Source organism: Cupressus sempervirens, chromosome 4 (assembly GCF_028749045.1).
Source record: "Cupressus sempervirens isolate cs-2001-9-10 chromosome 4, ASM2874904v1, whole genome shotgun sequence".
Classification (NCBI taxonomy): domain Eukaryota; kingdom Viridiplantae; phylum Streptophyta; class Pinopsida; order Cupressales; family Cupressaceae; genus Cupressus; species Cupressus sempervirens.
Genome location: NC_143121.1, coordinates 861,744,011 through 861,763,924, shown reverse-complemented (window position 1 = coordinate 861,763,924; position 19,914 = coordinate 861,744,011). Strand labels below are relative to the sequence as shown.

The following is a 19,914-nucleotide window of genomic DNA, read 5'->3' as shown; positions in this document are numbered from 1 at the left end:
CTACAAGAATTCCACTCTTAAACACCAGATTCTCAAAGAACTACATGAGTCTCCAATTTTTGGTAATTCAAGATTTTGAAGACATATCATCGGGTCAAGCAAGATTTTTTTTGGGAAGGGCTAAAAGGTGATGTTCAAAAATTTGTGGCTATATGTTTGGTTTGTTAAAGAAATAAGGGGGAAACAATTAAGACACTAGGTCTCTTGCAACCTTTATCTATTCTTAGACAACGTTGGCAAGAGGTATCCATGGACTTCATTATAGGGCTTCCCGAATCTAAAGGTCATAATGTCATCATGGTAGTAGTTGATGGCCTCACTAAATATGCACATTTCATTGCATTATCACATCCTTTTACAACAAGTATAGTGGCAAAGGTTTTCTTGGAGAATATCCAAAAGCTACATGGTACACCTATGGTTATTGTTAATGATCATGATCCTATCTTTACTAGTCACTTTGGAAAGATTTATTCTCATGTTTGGGTACTCAATTGGCTCATAGTTCTTCATACCATCCTCAATCAGATGGGAAAACTGAGGTTGTTAATAAATGTTTGGAAGGATATCTACTTTTCTTCACTTCAAAAAAACAATCTTAATGGGTAGATTGGCTACCTCTTGCAGAATGGTGGTAGAATACTTCTTTTCATAACTCGTCAAAAATGTCTCCATTTTTGGCACTTTATGGATATTATCCCCCTTCCATCACATCATCATTAAAGGTCTCACCAAGAGTTCAAGCAGTAGAGGACCACTTGCTTCATCAACAATAGGTACTTTGAGGACTCAAGGAGAATTTAGCTATGGCACAAATTCGAATGAAACAACAAGCAGACCAACATCGTAGTGAAAGAAATTTTGAAGTTGGGGACTGGGTCTTCTTGGGAATGTAGCCCTATACACAAATTTCAATGAAGCAACAAAAAAAGAATAATAAGTTGTCTCCAATATATTATGGACCATACCAAATCATGCAAAATATTGTAGTGTTTCCTATAAGCTTGAGTTTCCACAACAACAAAGATACATCCAATCTTTCATGTTTCTTGTTTGAAGAAGGTAATTGGGCAGAATATTCCTACTCAAACAGTACTACCGGAACTTGATGAAGGAGGAAGAATAATTTTGGAACCAAAGTGCGTTCCTTAAACACGTAAGAAGAAGCTAAGGAATAGAATCCTGACTTAGTATCGCATCCAATGGAAGAACTTACTAATTGAAGAGGCCACATGGGAGGATGAGGAGTTCATTCAAAAGAATCCACACTTGGTTAGCATTGAGGACAATGCTTCTTTCAAGAGAGGGGGCATGCTATGCCCTTAATATTAGTGTATATAGGGTTATGAATAGTCAACTTGTGACTATCTTAATCCTTAATTAAGTCATGCTATCATTATTATATTATTATTTAGGTAGGCCGGTTGACCTAGGTGTTATGTAGGGTTGTGTCTATTCAACCTAATCATAATTAGGTATATATAGGAGGTTGTGAGTCTTATTTCAACATCATATTGTGAAGTGTGTTCTCATTGGAGACGTTTGGAGGTTTCCCCTTCAAAGTGACCTATTACTCTCAACTATTATCAAGTATTTATATAATATTTCATATTATTTCTTCAATTGTGCAAGTTATTTCATTACAGTTTTGAATTGTTAAAAATGAAAGTTAAAAAAAAACCTGTCTTAGCACTTCCAAAATTTACTAAGGTGTTTCAAGCAGATCATGATGCTAGTGGTAATGTCATCAGAGATGTTTTGAGTCAAGAAGGTAAAAACATTTCTTATTTTAGTGAGAAGTTAAATTATGCGAAAAGAAAATCTTTGTTGATGATCAGAAATTTTATGCTATAGTTCAAGAATTCAGGTAGTGGAGACATTATCTTTTTCTTAAAGAGTTAATTTTATTTATTGATCATCGAGATTTTCAATATTTGAATAGTCAAGGAAAGTTGAATCAGAGGCATTTGAAATGGGTTGAGTTTTTTCAGAGCCATACATTTATTTTGAAACACGAGAGTGAGAAGTATAATAGGGTTGTAGATGCTCTCAGTAGGAGAAATATTTTGCTGACACAGATGTAGATTAAGGTCATTGGGTTCAAGGAACTCAAAATTTTGTATCCTAAGGATCTTGATTTTAGTGAAGTCTGGAGAGCTTGTACATAACCTATTACTCTAGATAGAACTAGGTGATTGGAATTTATAATCTAGAATAGTATGCTATTTAGAGTTAGTAATTTGTGCATTCCAAGGAGTTCTGCTAGAGATAATTTCATTAAAGAGAAGCATAGTGAAGGGCTAGTTGGACATTTTAGTCAAGATAAATCCATTTTTCTAGTTAGGGAGAATTATTATTGGCTATGGTTGCAACAAGATGTTAAGAAGTTTGTACAAAGTTACATAATATGTTAGATGGAAAAAGGATCTAAACATAATACAAGGTTATATCATCCATTACTTGTACCAAAAAATTGTGAGAGGATATTATTATGGACCTTGTCCTTAGTTTTCCAAGGACTTAGAGAGGGCATGAATTGATTTTTGTAGTGGTAGACATGTATTAAAAGGTGGCATGTTTCATTCCTTTCAATTATAGTAGTGATGTTGTTTGTGTGGCATAACTATTTTTCAAAGAAGTGGTGAGACTATGCAGTCTAAAGAGCATAGTTTCAGATCGAGACACCAAGTTTATAAGGTACTTTTGGAGAACATTGTGGAAGAAGTTAAAGATATATTTGAATCTTATCTTAGCACACCATCCATAAAAGGGTGGATATATAGAAGTAGTGAATAGGCTTTTGGGAAATTTGTTGAGATGCTTGGTTGGAGGTAAATCAAAGGGATGCCATTTGATTTTACCACAAAGGGAATTCACAAACAACTATTCTATCAATAGGATTTTTGGTAAATCACCATTCTAAATAGTACATGGAAGGAGTCCCATAAATAATTCAAAATTAAGAAAGTTGGACAAAGGGGAGAGAAGTAGTGCCAAAGTTGAAGACTAAATAACACTTGAAGAGTTTACATGAGTAGATGTGAAAGGACATTAATAAAATTAATATATAGTACAAGCCTAAGGTAGATGAGAAAATGAGGCATACAAAATCTCAGATCAAAGATAAAGTCATGGTTCATTCAAGGAAGTATAAATTTCTAGTGGGAACATATAACAATTTGAAGATGAAGAAATTTGGATCATGAAAAATACTTAAGAAGCATGATACAAGAAATGGTTATGAAGTAAAGTTGTCCAATGAACTTAATATTTCACCAATGTTTAGTATTTTAGATTTGATAAAGTACCATGAAGGAAGTGTTGAAGATAAGGTGAAAGAAGCACAATTGAATATTCTAGTAACTACTTCATTTATAGAGGAGATTAAAGACATCCTAGATAGCCATGTTAGTAGAAGCACAAGAAACAAGACATGTGAAGAATATCCAGTCAAATAAAAAGGAAGGCCTCAAAGATTCATCATGGCTCTCAAGGGAGGAGGTTAACTATTTTGATTTTCCTCTAAAATCTTGAGATGTAACAAGGTCACTTCTCAAATTACCCTAGGTGTCTAATATAGGAGCATCCTAGGTGTAAGGGCAATCTCACATCACCTAAAAATATTATCTAGGTTGTTAATAAGGGTCATCTTAGTGTAGAGTTATTGTTTATGAAAAACTTACTATTTGAAGTAAGTCATTCATTAGAGATCAAAATGTTATAACTTTTTTTCTTTTTTTCGAAGGTTCAATTTGGTTATATTAGCCTATTAGTAAAGTTTCATTGTAAGATCAAGTCTAGTATCAAAGATATTGGTTTTTTTGGATTTGGCATAAGAGTAAAAAAAATGAATTCATTTTTCAAGGCTTTAACTATGGGGTCAAACCTTAGGTTACCTATGCTTATCTAGTCGAAGATGTAGAGAACTTCATGCCATTTCCAAAATGGGCTATAACAACCAATCAGGTCAATGGGTGAAGAGTTATGGTCTTTGAAGGTTGTGCTAGTAAAAATAGAAAAATAAAACGTCTTCAAAAACTCGTTTGAGTTATGAGAGTTGTTAGGGATATATTCTAGCATAATAAATTATGAATAATAATATCTCATGGATGGTTGGCCTCAAAGCTTAGGGTTAGAATTTCTAGAACCTTCTTGGATGGTTAACATTTCTTATAAAATGAAGGCACGTAAGGTTATTTGGCACAACTTTGAGGATGTATATGGTGGCTTTAGTTTGCATAATATTGTAATCAAAATGCCCATGTGGCTATGCATGTTATATCTTTGAATATTGTAATTATATTTCATTAGAAATAATACAAAGCGATTTTCTTGTTCTTGCAACTTATTGTTAATTCTATATTTTTGTTGTGTGTGTGTGTGTGCATGTGTGGTGATAAAGGGAGTACCCTTCATTTGATTCAATCATGAAAAGGGAGTTGGAGAAGTTAGAACTAATTTGGGGGGAGTTTATAAACTATAGGAAGGTGAAGTCTAAGTTATGGTGACAAGTTTGGAGGAAGGCATTGCAATGGAAACACCTTTTTACCTTTGATTGTCGACCAATCTGTAGGTTGTTGTTGATTGTCGTGGAGTTAAGATGCAAATGAGGAAGTGAATCTCCATATAAGGGTGGTTAAAAGATCATGAAAGGAAGGACTTTTGATGTAAGACATGTCTGAATTGTTTTGATTTAAAGACTTTTGAATGTAAGAGTAATTTTGTTCAATGAACTTAATGTTTCTTTATCTCAGTCACGTATATCTACTATTGTTGAGCATTGTTTCTATGTGTAAATGGATTGAGAAAGTCTTGAAACCTATCCAAGACTATGGTGAAATGAATTAACTTTAATAAAAAACAAATTTGGGCATTGGTCGTGATCTATGGTGGAAGAAATAACGAGTTTTCTAAAAACAACCTACAAACCCTTAGTAATAGAGGAATATGGAAGGGTTTGTTAACATCTCTTATTTTAGCCATCCAAAAACTAAGATCTTTTGAACTTTGTTAGGGCATTGTATGTGTTTCAAAATTTATTTGGTTTAATAGCAAATACTTTTATTTTCTATGAGTAAAGTGATGCCTTAGTGGGCTTTATCAGTAAAATTTTGTATGCTAACAATGCATTTTTTAGTTTCTTTCAAATTTTGATGTGAAGAGATTATTGGAGGAGTGTATTGACCAAACAGGTTGAAGACTATATTATGATCCCTCTTACATGCATGAGGAATTGAATCAAACTAGATTTACAAATTTGATTACAAGGAGTAGTTGAAACTGCTAGTGCAAAGGCAGTCACAGTTTTAGGGTAAGTCTTGCTTGTTTGTCTTGATCTTAACCAAAGGTGATCACTAAATGAAATTGGTTGAATAGTGTGCATGCAATCTAAGCGACCAAGGATAATAAAGGTTTTAATGATGTTTTGATCAAGGTTGATAACTGTAAATCATAACAATATGAAGTAATTGTTACCATTGTCCAATTTGTTCCTGTATGTCAGAAGGATTCAATGGGTGGAAGACAATTGATGAGAATTAAATGGTTTGGTATTGTCGGTGCAATCATGATAAATATTAATATTGTTGTTAGTGATGTGGAGAATAGGTTTCCTTTGTGTGGGCAACATATAAGGCAAGTAAGGAGTCAAGATGAAACAAACGAACGAAGGATCCTATAATTTGGAAGGTAATGTTTATTGTTGATTGATAAATGATGTTGGTTGTTGTTGTTCATTTGAGGAATGGTGCTTGTGGTCCAAGGCCTAATAAGTTTCGTAGCCTTATTGACCAATGATGTGAAAGTGTCCTTGAAATAGGTGAATGGAGTGATGTATTCCTTAAAAGCATTATATTGAAAATTTAAGTTACTAATTGGGTACTTGAGTTGCCTCAATGAAGGTAAAGGTTTGGATCCTAGACAAGTTGAGGGTCCTATTGAGAAATTGGTGATAGTTGTGTTAGCAAATGAGTTTGTTTATGCCTCTAACATGTCGAACGTATTGGTGAATATGATGGTACACTTGGGTTGAAGATTTTAATTCTCAAAGTTGATTTAAAGATTATAGATCTACTCTTTGATACCTCTTCATCACTTATTAGCCAAAATAAGACCATTTCATAGAATCACATACCGCGTTAAACATCATAAACCTTCTAGATAAAATATAAATATTGACCATTTCATAAGATTTATAATATTAGTCAACTTAACCCAAATATGCTCATTAATCATTTGATATATATTTGATGATGATTAAGAATACTTAACCCAAATATGCTCATTGATCATTTGGGACTACCTTGTATTCTTTTTTGAGAGGCACTTGACACTATAAATGAGGCGTACATACCCTACCCCTAGTGGGATTTGAACTTGTGACCTCTCTTTAAAGAGTACAAGTTCTCCACCACTAGCCCAACTTATGACTTGAAAATAAATATGCATAAAATATTTAATTCACAAAAAGTTGTACTCCAATAAGAAATCCAATCTACTTTATTTTCTCTACAAATCTCATGCCTGCCATCTCTATAGCCTGCTAAACCACCATATAATACTGAATACTAGTTAAAAAAAATAAAAAATAAAAAATCCATTTAACTCCGCGTAAATAAAAGTGCCAAGCGGACGTCCGCTAGAAATTTTTTTTAGGGCTTCTCAGTAGCCGTGGACTTCCTGTATTTAATGCAGGCCCTCGATCTTCAAGAGCGAAAAGATCCCCATTTGCGATTTAGCTGACGTGTGTTAGGCGCCTAGGTTTTGAAAACAAGCAGAAAGAGATTCGATTAAATTTGAAAAAAAAATTACGAGAAGGCAATTTTTGGCGTAATTTTCTTTTTGGTGAGGAAGGCGGTATTTAGCATATTATCTACCTAATCATATATGTGCGAACGCATGAGGCGCACGAATGAAGTATTCATTGTGTTTGAGCTGAAATCCCTGTGTTATTATATCTTGATAATTTTTAGGTTTACGGAGGGCTCATATCGTTTTCTTTCCTCCTCAAATTTTAAAACTTGAGTTTCGTAGATCAAATGTACTTATATGTCTTCAGAATCAGAGTTCAGTAATCTGGGTGTCACGATTCCAGTTTTGTTTTCTCATCGTATGGAGCATTTTGCCGAGGTTTTGATTCTGTTTGCTCTGTTTTCATGAGTTCTGAGAAATTTTCTGGTAGAAGAGGCTGTGCAAGTATCTGTATGCATTGTGGGTCTTGTGTTTTCATCCACTGCTCACATTAATGTGCATACCCAGAAGATTTAGAGGGATGATTACTTCCATACATTAGATTTGTTTTGTTTGTTGTGAATTTGGCTCGAGAGGTTCAGTTTTTTAGCGCTCTGGAAGTCGCAGGATCGAGTTCAGGGCACCCCAATTCTTGAGTTTTTTTAAAAGAAGGGGTTGAGTTAGTGATCTGAAGGCCGCTGCGTTGGATCTCTGGTAAGGCAGGGGATTTTTAGATTTATCTTCAATTCCTTTTGTGTCTTCTTTTGATTTGTTTTTTTCTGCGAAAGGCTAACGTAGTATGTATGTGGTTTTGCAGGCGGTTTGTCGATAGAAATGGAGAAGAATAGGGAAACTGAAACATGTAGGCCGCCGGAGCAGGATTTGGTGTTACAGTGGGGGAATCGCAAGCGTATGAGGTGTGTTAAAGTGCAAGTGAATTCAGGAATGGAGGTCAAGGTGAAAAGAACGGCCTTCCGCGTCGACAGGCGCCTCATCAGAGCCGAGAAGGAAAAAGAAGGTCCTCAAACAGCCAATTGCGTGAAGCATGTATTGAACAGGGCGTCAAATTCCCAACCAGAGGAGGGCGTCAAATCCATGGCGGCGGAGTGCATCAGAGTCGTGAACAATAGTGGCCATTCTTCGCCTGAAAAGAGCGTGAGAATTCATACCAGAGGGTATAATAATAATGGCAATGCTAATAATAACAATAACTTTAATGGGTGCTCGCTTGCAGAGGAGACGAACAAGATTTCGACAGAGGCAGAGACAATGCACGAGAAGGTCTCTAATTTAGAGGTATTTGTATGGCCCAAAGTTGTGATAGCTCTTTCCAGTAAGGAGAAAGAGGAGGATTTCATGGCCATCAAGGGTTCTAAGTTACCTCAGAGGCCTAGAAAGCGGGCGAAGTTTATCCAGAGGAACTTGCTTGTGAGTTTCTCCTGCAACTTATTTATGTTTTTAAAAATTTCTAATGGGTTTCTTCTTCGGCTGTTGTAAGGTTTGATGTGTTGAAACCATTCTCAAAATCCATACTTTTAAAATGGATTTCTTTAGTTTGAGTCCTCAAATGCCGTGTTGAAGGCTTTGAAAGGCTTTTTGTTTTCCTTTTTGCTCCTTGTTGGTTTGGATGGTTTGCTAGAGTCAAGGGAAGGGGAGCCAATAGTTGAGCAGAGGAACCCATAATTCTGAGGGTAGTTGGAAACTAAAGAATCTACTCCTGCATTTTTTCTTCGATGATGTTGCAAATCCTGCTATCTTGGGTTGTGTCACCTCAATGTTTCAGTGCTTTTCAAATCATCCGTCTCAGGTTACGCTTTTCACTGGATTGTTGTTGCTTGAGTTTTCAGTGCTGTTGTGAAGGTTATTAGGGCATTTTATTGTAGGGTTTGAAAGCTGGTGATGTCTGACGTGAGTTTTATTTCGATTTTGCAGGTGGTTAGCCCTGGTTCATGGCTTTGTGATCTGTCTCAAGAGCGCTACGAAGTGCGGGAGAAGAAAAACACGAAAAAGGTATCTACGGTTGCCCATGATTTGGTTTAAAGATCTTCCAATTTTATAATATTTTCAAGGCGAATTCTTAGTTTCCCAATGTGTGGGCTATTGCAGAGACCGAGAGGTTTGAAGGCCATGGGCAGTATGGAGAGTGATTCGAATTAGCAACTGGTTGTGATCTGTACATAGGTGGAATTAATTCCCTTTGTGTCAGTAGACGCTGCAAATAGTTTGGGTGAGATTTTTCTGTGTGTTGAGTACCGGAAATTCAAGGTGTACTTACCTTTCCCTAAACTGAGGAAATACGGAATTTGTTATTCTTGATTTAGAAACTATGCTTAAATCAAGTTTGCAGTGCTCTAGATGCTTCTTGTTGGAGGCATGTTATCTATGTAAGCAGGTGAACTACTTCTTGTAGATCTATATAAATCTGTAGTTGCTACTGAGAATCAAATACTTTGATATGTATTTGCAACATGGAAAAGTCCATTTTTTAAAGCTAAATATAATTCTTTATTTCTCCGTGTCTAATGTTTTAGTCCATTTCATTACAAGGGCTGGGAATCAATCCCGTCAAAGCCTGTTGCTGTTTTGGCAAGGGTAGTAGACTGCTATTTTATGCTGTCAACAGAAGGGACCAGGTGCGTCCAGAGAGGGCTACTTGTATTGTACTATTGTGTGTTGTGTATTTTTCAGATTCTATATTGCTTGATCTACAACCAGACTGAATATTGTTGATCATTTCTTAGCTTCATATGCAGTATCACAACTTTTGGAAGTCAATGCTGTGGTTCTTCCCAAATGGAATGAACTTACAGAGAAGGTTGAGGTATCCCGATTGATGGCGTATAATAGGAATTAGGATAATTCCATGACGTTCAAAGTTTTTAGTTTTTTCCTTAATTTTTAACTGTTTAAGACATGTTCTGTAACAGTTGCTAAGGATTGTAATTGTACCTTTATTGCAAGCCTTTTTGATTTTACGAATAGGGGGTTGAGTATTATTTTCATTGATTATAACCTGGCCAATTCTTGGGTAGAGTTAGGAGCTTAATTTAGTTTGTCATAAGCTAGTTAGTTGTGATATTGTTATCAGGATTCAACTGTGTAGGTTTTTTTGTCAAGCTCATTGACCTATGTTTCATGAGTTGTGGTTCATACGAACCCATCTCTCATGAGATTAAATAGAACACTTAGCACTCATTGGATCTAGGTGATACTCACAGAGGTGAATCTCTGGGACTTCCTAGGAGGTCACCCACCCCAGTACTACTACAGCTAAAAAATGCTTAACTGCAGAGTTTCCTCCATGGTTAAACCTGCTCTGCTTGCAACCCCATTTGCAAAATCTTCATCAAGTGTTGTGCCTTATGAACCATTCATTAGAAACCTCTTAAGCTCATCAATTAATAAGCAGGAGAAGGAGATATTCTCCACAGCAATTTAAACTGTGATATTGCTATCAGGATTCAACTATGTAGTTTAGATAGCTAACTTGCTAAGACACTGTTTGGAGTTCTCTAGAAGTTGGTCAATATAAATGCCCTAAATGTTTCACAGATAATTCCTTTGCTTATTGGTTGAGACATATCACCTAAAGAACTTTTGATCTTCCTTTAAGTAGATACTGTTGTTGTCTGTTCTACCCAAATCTTTTATGATCTTTGAGGGCTGCAATTCTGAGTCATTGTATTAATCCCCTTTTTTGTATTATTTGATTCCTTCCAAACAGAGTAGAAAAGTTGTGAGCTGAGACAGTGTTAAGCTTTGGCAAGATGATAATTTAGGGGCTTTTTAATGCTTCACAATGAACTTTTTAAAATAGACTTCTTTCTGAAGGTTGAAAATCAAAGTCTCTCAATTTTGAAACTTGACCATTTATTTCATTAATTTTATTTAATGTTGGCTACTTTTTTGTCAGGGACCTCGTTGTGGCACTTCTTTGAGTTGGTACTTATATGCTCTACTTCTTGAAGTTGCATTATAACTTTATCTATGGTTTATGTCTAGAAGTTCTCAATGTCAATAAATCCAATTTCACTCGTTACAGGGGCTGGTTGGAAAAATCGTGCTTTTTATTGTTATAATAGTGGTTTATCCACCGACTTATTAGAGGTTGTTTTATATGATACATTAAGTGATTTGTGTAATCTTTTTTATCTTTGTTTGTATGTGTCAGCATCCTAAGGAACTTCTGGTTCAATTTTATAATAATTCTTGTTATCAATAGTTGACAATTTAGTATTTACACATCCTGGAAATATTCATATAACACAGTTCATAACCTTGTTTCTGCAGCCATATACAACTTACAACTTATATCCGTGAAATTTAAAAATATGTGGAAAATGTCAGACGTGTTCGTTCCATGAGGTGTAGTTCACTTGTAAAATATTTTCTTTCAATTTTTTAAAATATGGCAGATTGCTTCTATAATTGATATGTGAAAAATCCTAATAATGGTGTTATCAAGGGAATCGCTGGTAATATATGAATTAAATGGGAGGTGATAAACGGGTTTTTTGTGAAGGAATTTCTCAATTATTTACTGGCTTGTACCATTTTTCTTTCCATCTCATTTGAAGTTGATATTAAGAGTTTGTTCACAAGGATGGAGAATTTGATGCAGACATTTCTGTGCTCTATGTTTTTAGTACATTATTTCTCTTCAATATTTATTGAACATGAAGCAACAATTTTTTTATTGGCATTGTTCTATTAGTGGTTAGTGTAATATGCATAATCATTGGAGGAAAGAATCAAATGAGATGCATGACTATGAGCTCGGCATTTGACGTGGTATATGATTTTCTGTTTGCATGGGATGTAGCAATCTAAATGCAAGCAAACACCTAAACTTGACATAGGTTTTAAGCATTATGTTTGATTCTGACAGTTATTTTAGTGAAGATTAAGCATATCTTTGCTGACATTTAGATCTGTATCACGATTGAAAGTTGGCAGGAACGTTTTGGCTCATTTTGAAAATCCTGTAACAAGCTTCAATTCTGATTTGTAGCATCGCCAATTACACTATTTCTGTTGTATATACTACAGGTTCGCCATATACTCATTTCTACTTCAAGCTCCCTTAAGTATTAATTTGTGGTTCACATTGTTGTCGCGAATGTCAGCCTTTGTTTTGTCATTATACTTTGAGGTGTGTCATACATCTATTACTTTTTTCTGCTGTTATTTGGTTTGGTTTGATTTCCTAACCTATATTCTGGAAATGTTTGTTTTGCCCTTGAAATAAAAAAAGAAATGAGGCTGTCGGAGATCTTCCTTGCTTATTCTGGAATCCTTGTGATTAAATGTGTTTTATTCTGCTTTGTTGTACATGAGAGAAGGAAATTTGTTAGCTATTTCAACCTCCAAATTCTGTATGCCTTTTAATATAACTTTTTCAAATAAATTATATGAAACAGATAAATAATATCCGCAGAATGCTAACTGTACTGCTCTGTCTTCTTCCATGCTTGAGTAATCTAAACCCACTATAGAAGACTGTGTGTGTCTCATACAGCTGTTGACATTCTCGATATTAGTAACACCATGGAAATGCAAAGAGACAACTTTGTTATTAATTTCATTAAAAGACAAATCAATTGTTTGTGAGACTCTAGTGTCCTAAGGTTAGCGAGTGGATAAATTTGCATGCAGAAATGTGCTTGTCGCTGAATTGTTTTATGTGCAGCCATTCATTTTTTTTGGACGTACAACGGCTTTTTGTTGCTCCATTATGTCTTTTGCTATCCACAACTTAGTTGTTTTCTTCTCTCGTATGTTCCAAGTAATTGTTTTATGGTGTATGATTTGTTGGGATTGTTGACTTGGTGATCAGCACCTCCTTTCAGATGCGTCTCGTGAATTGGGATAAATCTGATATTTGTATCGGGCATTTAACAGTTCGAGCTTTTGGTGCAATGACAAATATTTCTAACAAGTGACATGAGAGTCTTGGATCACGGGTTCGAGTCTTCCTTTCAGTGGGTGCTGAAGGCTCAGTTGGTGCTGAGGGGGAGGTTGTTGAGATTGTCAACTTGGTGGTCAGCACCTTCTTTGAGATTTATGTTGTGGATTGGAGTAATCTGATATTTTTATCAGGCATTAACAGCTAAAACTTTTGATGCAACGGCAAATGCTTCTAACGTAGCTATGGTAAGTCACTTCATTTTTTGAGACTAACCAAAAGCCATTTTCTAGTGTGGGGAATTACAGGATCTTTATTCTGTGTTATGTACATGAGCTAGATGTGCATTCCATGAAAAAATAATCTGACTGCAAACTGCACAAATATTTTAAGAGATGCATGTATCAAACAAGCACAATAGATAGCTGTGACAAACACAACTGGAGCAATGATCCGTGTCAACAAGTTTACCTAGAAATTTATAAACGACAGTAGTTTCAATTAGACATTTACTGGATAGTGACAAATTTCAAAATGTGAGTTCTGTAGTTTTTAATTAATTAATGGGTTCTGACATTCCAGTCATTCTGTACGGTCCTTGCTCAGAATCGTTTGGATAGTAAATTCCTTTTTTTGTAGATCTTTACGGGGGCTTTCACGTTATGCAGGACCATATTTTTTCTGTGTTGCATTTCCGATAAAATTGTAGGTTGATCCCCATGTATCAAGTATCAACAAATTTAACATATTAGTCAAATTGATTGATAGAACCAAAGAGAAAATCGGAAATCCCTCGTATAATGCAAGACGTGTATCAGTTTTTTGTGTGTTGAAGTTAATATTTTTTTGATGAGCCTGTGTCATAAATCAAGTATGAAATTTTTAATTTTTCAAAAAATAATTTTCCCCAATCCATAATTTTATTTTACTAACTGCTGTTTTTGGGCTTTATCCAAAATGTATAATATACAATTTTTTTCAAAGACAAATTTGTGAAATCTATTTTCTTCATAGACTAAGACAAGGTTAAATCGAGTTAGCAGATAGATTTTATAAAGTCTGTTTCTTGGAAGATATAGCTTTATGAATTGAAACCTTCTATATTGTAGATCATTATGATTAGAGTAGAGCATAGTGAGAAATACATGTAGAAAGTCTTTGTGGTTGTACTGCTCATATTTGTAGCAGGCTAAGAATTCATTTAATAAGCAAACTCTCTCTGCACAGAGAAATGTTTTTTGTTACAGAAATGTATTTTGTCAACTAATTAGTTGAGATGTCTTTATCTACCACAGTAACCATTATAAACATGCGGCACAATTAAATAAATAAACGAGTAAGCAAGAGCTAAAATATGATTTTAGACTAGTTGCTATTTTTAGCAACAGTTGCTTCATTCTAAATGTGATTAAAGTAAAATTTAAGTATATTTGTTTGTCTATTAAATAATTGCAAGTTCCATTCAATTATTTGTTCTTTCTAAATGATTCGGAATTATATTTAACCATTAAATTTTAAACGCAATAGAAATATATTTGTTTATACATAATTTAATATTAGTTGGTTCTTTAAGAATAAATAATGATATCCGATTAAATAATTAATAAATTTTGCTTTAACAAGAAATCAAATTATGTATTGATTCGTGAAGGACGGACTATATACAGGTATATATTTTTAAGATTAGTTCTACGTTAGACTACAATGTTTGGTTTTTTATTTGTCTATTTTATTTTTATACACCAAATTCATCTACGTATTTAGAAAATTTGTGAAACTTAAGTGGAATAATACTTTGCTATTAACTCCTCTATTCATTCATTCATTCTTGAAACACCTCTAACATATATTAATAAATACAGGTGGAGTATGAGATTATTATAAGAAAGTGTAAACTAGTATACCAAAAAATTTAATTCAATTTTTTTTTGGTAAAATAAGTTGAGAGGTATCTAATTTCGAAAGAGTTAATATAAATTTAATAAATATTTGTATTCAAATGAACAAAAAAATTCCATGAATAAACTAATGTATTTGTTTTTATATATACTATGTCTTGAGACTTGAAAATTGGGCAAATTAAATTTAGACTGATTTATTTCACCATGTACAAATTTTAACAAAATCATATTCCATAAATAAAAAAATGCATATTTCTATTTTGTTTTCTGACATATAAATGAACGTCATTAAAATAAAATAAAAATTATTATTATTATTTTAAAATTGAAAATGTTTACATCGAAGATTGTTGCCACTATAGAAAGCCTCTCAGCTTAATAATTAAATTTTGCTAAGATTTAACATTTTATATAAATAATTAAATTTTGCAAAGAATTTACTGTAAAAGAATTTGATTTTATTAAGAAAAATCAGCTACATTGAAATGATTTTGTTTGTTGAATTAATGTAATATAGATTTTTAACATGCTTATCTATCATATTATGAATTAAGTGTAAGCATTAACACAACAAATTGACAGTGTCTATATTTGTAGGGTTTTGACGAATGACATTACCTTTGAGATTCAATGTGGATGTCATTTTGAAGGTGATGAGGCTTTTCACTATGGGCCACAACACTGAGGGCTGCAAGTGGAAGAAAACTAATAAAACTTCTATGTTAGCCTCAATCATTGGAGCAACCTATCAAAAAGCAAGGTGGTTATAACAAAGAGGATCTCCACATTTGACCCCAAGTTTGCCATATCCTCATGAAGTATTTTGCGTTGGAAGGTAAGTTAATTGATTATTACTTGTATTACCTTTCGTTTCTCAATCATCTCTAAAACGATGATTTCATTTTCTTTTCATTTTATTCTTCATTCCTTAGAAAGCAAGGTTGAGTTCATTAGGGAAGGTAAAGAGACTAGCAAGGGGTATGTCATTATGCATTAGGGGCTCATTTATAGGCTTTACAAGTTCCACCTCGCTCTTCCCTCTGGTTAATGTCTCTATTTGAGAGGCTAGCCTATTTGGCTCGACCAAGGATGTTAGCATCCAATAGGTTGGGATTGGTAGAAGAAGGATAGTAAAAACCCTAAAGAAAGAGTGTTTTGCCTCTTGAGTTCAAAATTAACAAGAAAAAAGTTGAAAGCCCCCACAACCCTAGCCATGCCAAACCATTGAAAAATATAAATAAGAAGTTTACAACGTGGAGTCAAAGGATTGTATTAAAAACCCTAGTGCTTGTAGGTCTAATAGAATTGTTAAAATAAAGTGTAAACAAGCCCTTAAGAACGAGTCCTCTAAAATTGATGAGTTTGATGTTCATGCTATTGATGACTTGACCCAACACTCGTCCAATGAGAAAAGTGAGGTCCCCCCCCCGATATATGAAGATACTACCCCTACCCCCTGCCCCCTCCTTGTGGTCCCCACTTTACCCCCTGAATCCTTGCCCTAACCCCCCCCTTGCAAGTTGCTACTCAGGAGGAACACAAGAATGATGCTGCTATTGCTAGACTTGGTGGCTTTGTGGGCAACATCAAATACACATTGACAAAGTCAAAGTCATGCATGCTTGTTTGGTTACCCTTTGTATGATGCATGAAAAGATTGCAAGCCTGAAGCTAAAAGCCAAAGAGGACTACAAAGAGGTGTTTCATTTCCTTAAGGAGGAATGGGCTTCCACCCTCTCGAAGGGATTGAGTGGAGATATATGAGCTTATTGTTTATGGTGCTCTTTTTTTTTGGTATTTGGTTTATGACAACCCTAGGGCTTTTGATAATATGGGTTTTCTTCAGATCTATAAGATTTCCACAATCCATGACAATGAGTTTTAATTTCTGGATTAGATTGTGTACAATTTTTTACCATCAACGTTTCGGATCACACTACATGATCCATCATCATGATGCAAGAGAATAGGAAGAATATTTTTTTTTTGTTCTTCCTATTCTCTTGCATCCTGATGATGGATCATGTAGTGTGATCCGAAATGTTGATGGTAAAAAATTGTACACAATCTAATCCAGAAGTTAAAACTCACGAGTTTTCTTGTTTTTCGCTCTTTAGTTACTAGCGCACCCCTTAGGGCTTTGCCAATATGTTTAAAAAGATTATTATGTTTAATGGTCTTGCGTGGCTCATCTGCTACTTTAATGTTCTAGTTAAGTATGATACTACTAGTTTTAATTTTCTTCTAAAGCACTCTGGTTTTTATGTTTTTGATAGAAGAAAAAAGTGGCTACTCTATTTTGTTGTTAATGTGCTAGTTGCTATTAATGCTCTAGTTACAACTGTACCACAGGCCAACACCCTCTAGTTGCTTATTTATTCAAAAATAAATTGCTAAGAACATTTTAGATTAAATGTCTTCTTATAGTGTAGAAATTAATTTGTTGAATAACTTTTGATTTACAAGATTTACCCATAAGCTCATCCAAATCATAGCTTACCCAATGGTAGTAAATTAGAGATTAAAATTCAATGAACATCAAAATAAAAATAGACCATTTTACATTGTCTACATCTTACAAAATTATACTAAAATATATACTCTTATTCTCTCTTGAAATTTTGAAATCAACGCTTCTAACAAGTTCATTTATATAGTAGTAATACACTCCTATTGTCATGACTTATGCTTTTAATCACTTTCACATGCTACGTTGCTCCTACTAGATTGATATTCCTTGTTGCTATTGATATGGCTTTCTCTAGGCTTTGTTAGCATGAATGCTAATGGTATTATTTTGGGGGAGTATTATGAGCATTAGAGAGTATTGACATGTTGCATTCATGATTGTGTTTGTCATTGATGTCAATATAGCAGTAAGTTTGTGAGAATTGGCAGAGTGGCAAACATAGATTGTAGTTGTACGGTCATAGTTTTGGTGTACAAGTGAGGCACATTTAAGGACATGTTGTACCTTGTGTCTTGATGATGAGGTTAAATGCGCAAAGTTTAAGTTGAAGATGTATGGAAGCTATAAGTGATTTACAAAGAGCACTGTATAGATAGAGTACATGGAAAGCAATTTATGATGATCCTATTAAATCTTCTAATAGAGATATAATTTGGTGATGCGTGGTTAGCCAGTAATAGATGATAGTCTGATGGTGATGTTAGTGAGTGCGCAAGTCTTGAAGTCGCACGTGTGAAGTTTTGTATAGACTATGAGTTGACAGTGCTACTGTAATTGCGAATTAATTAATTAGCTTATTATAATTAATTAGGAAAGCCTCAAGGTTGACTCAAGGAATTACTTTGAAGATAGGGTATAAAGGAAAGACATTTTTCTTGTTTGTAAAATGTAATTTGAATATATGTTCTATGCGAAGTGCGAAAAGGAGTAGAGTGTTTGGTGAATGTGAGTAAGAAATCCAAGGGATTATTGGATGCGAGATTTGTGATTTGGTTACAAGATCAGAAGAAGCAGGGTCTGGTTGATAGGACAAAGAAAGAGGAAGTACAATTCAATTCTATTATTTTGCAAGGAATAATACAAAGAGCATTTGGAAAGTGGGTTCATTGGTCTTCCCCTTGAAGCTATTTGGACAATGGGTCCGTTTGACTTCCACAACTCCTAACAGGGATTCAAAGTCTCCTAACAGGGACTGATAGGTTCTGAATGTTTTTATAGACTCATAACAGGGTCCATCCTTTAAAAAGGAATATTTATATTAGTACATCATCTTGTGGGTATCATCCCCACTGGGGTTTTTCCTCTAATCAAGGGTTTCCCTAGTTAACATATCTGGTGTTATTATGCATGCGTATCTTGTTGTAGTTCTTGATTATATTTTTCACATGGCTAAGTTTGATTAAGGTTGATAATTGTGATAATAGTTGGATAACTGAATCACCCCCCCCTTCTCAGTTATATTGGTGGACTATATATTCTAACAGGCTCATGAATCCCACTCTGCCTCGTGTAGCTGGTGTTGCCTACTTAGAGGCTCTATGGACCCTACTTTGCTTGTTGCTTCTTTGATCTAACATTTGGTGGATGATGTTTTTCCCAGTCATCACTTTGCACTTGGTGTTAGCAAACTCTCTAAGGGGATTAATCCTCACACCACCAAATCTTATGATACTATAAATGATAATATTAGTTGGATTGTTGTTAGCCAACGAAAATATTATTCTTCCTTGTATTATGGTTGAAATTCCTACCCACCCTTGATGTAGTTTAGTCATGTTGCTAATGTGTTCAGTAGTTTGTTATGACCTTTGTCTTCTTGAGAGGGTCATGTTCATGAGTTTTATGTGGCCTATTTGGTTTATTTTTCATAGGGTCATCATCCTTTTTTTGTCATTTTTATAATTATAAAAATACATTACACTTCACAAAATAAATTGAGAGGGTTTACCTACAAGTTCCTTATTGTTTCCATCCAAACAAGTTCTAACATCCCAAAGACAACATTGCAAACCTAAACAAAACCTAAATCTAAATCATCTTAGCCTCTTTTGATATGAGCATTCGATCCTTCAAGGGTAGGGCAAAAGATAATTCTTAAAGATTTTTGGCTGGGTTGGAATGTATTTCCTTCTAGTACTTTCCTCAATTTTTTGGTTGCACATTGGCTTTTCTTGTGCTAAGTTTTTCCTCATGGAGTAGTTGGTTTTGATGGTGGGAGTCTACTGGCTTTCTTCCCCTTCCTTGTCAATGCCCCATCTTGGTTTTGTCTTGATCCATGTAGCGGGCTTTCTTGAATATCTTATGTTTTGGGTTTAAGGTCCTTCTAAAACCTCTTTTTTATTGTTATTTTGGGTCCTTAAAACTTCTTTTTCACTGAATAAAAAATTGTAAGCCTATCATGTAACTGATGCAAGTCATAAGAGTGTTACCCCCACTTGTTAAAAAGGTAATTGTGAATCTGTAGTAGACACATTCAACATAAATACAATCTACAATAAAAGCATCTCATATGCTTTGGAAAATCTTATATCAAAGTATGACTCACAAGAAGCATTCATTAAGGATAACTATTCAAAGTTCTTCTTGGTGGTTGATATACTCTACTCAAGGGATGACACTAAATCAAATCATGGAAATTGTACTAAAACAAGGTTAAACAATAAGAGAAGTTAAGAGATGTTTATGATTGAAGGTAAAACAATAATGCTAAGAATGCTTAAAACTTCATGGCAGGGCACATAAAACATGGTTTATAATTTTACAATCCTTAAGGGAATGCAACCTTCTGAGTTAAAAACATGATTTTGAAAAATAGAAGGAAAGTACACCATCTCATGAACACATACATAACATAAATATATATAGAAAATACATTCAACTCCATCTACAACAACAATTTAAACTTTTTT

At 34.3% G+C, this 19,914-nt stretch overlaps 1 protein-coding gene across 1 annotated transcript; it reads left to right on the top strand.

Moving 5' to 3' along the window:
* Positions 1-6,887: 6,887 nt before the first annotated feature.
* On the top strand, positions 6,888-9,252 carry LOC149564142 (uncharacterized). The gene is made up of 4 exons (XM_089827212.1): positions 6,888-7,443; positions 7,547-8,157; positions 8,662-8,739; positions 8,836-9,252. Exons 2-4 carry the CDS (start codon positions 7,564-7,566, stop codon positions 8,884-8,886), a joined length of 723 nt encoding a protein of 240 aa, XP_089683338.1. The 5' UTR covers positions 6,888-7,443; positions 7,547-7,563; the 3' UTR covers positions 8,887-9,252.
* The last annotated feature ends 10,662 nt before the right edge of the window (positions 9,253-19,914 follow it).

What these genes read in the sequence shown, in the direction of transcription:
- LOC149564142 (XM_089827212.1), top strand. Translation starts at nt 7,564, where the DNA reads ATGGAGAAGAATAGGGAAACTGAAACATGTAGGCCGCCGGAGCAGGAT. An exon ending in TTATCCAGAGGAACTTGCTT is followed by an intron (nt 8,158 to 8,661) that starts GTGAGTTTCTCC and finishes TCGATTTTGCAG; the next exon opens with GTGGTTAGCCCTGGTTCATG. An exon ending in AGAAGAAAAACACGAAAAAG is followed by an intron (nt 8,740 to 8,835) that starts GTATCTACGGTT and finishes GGGCTATTGCAG; the next exon opens with AGACCGAGAGGTTTGAAGGC.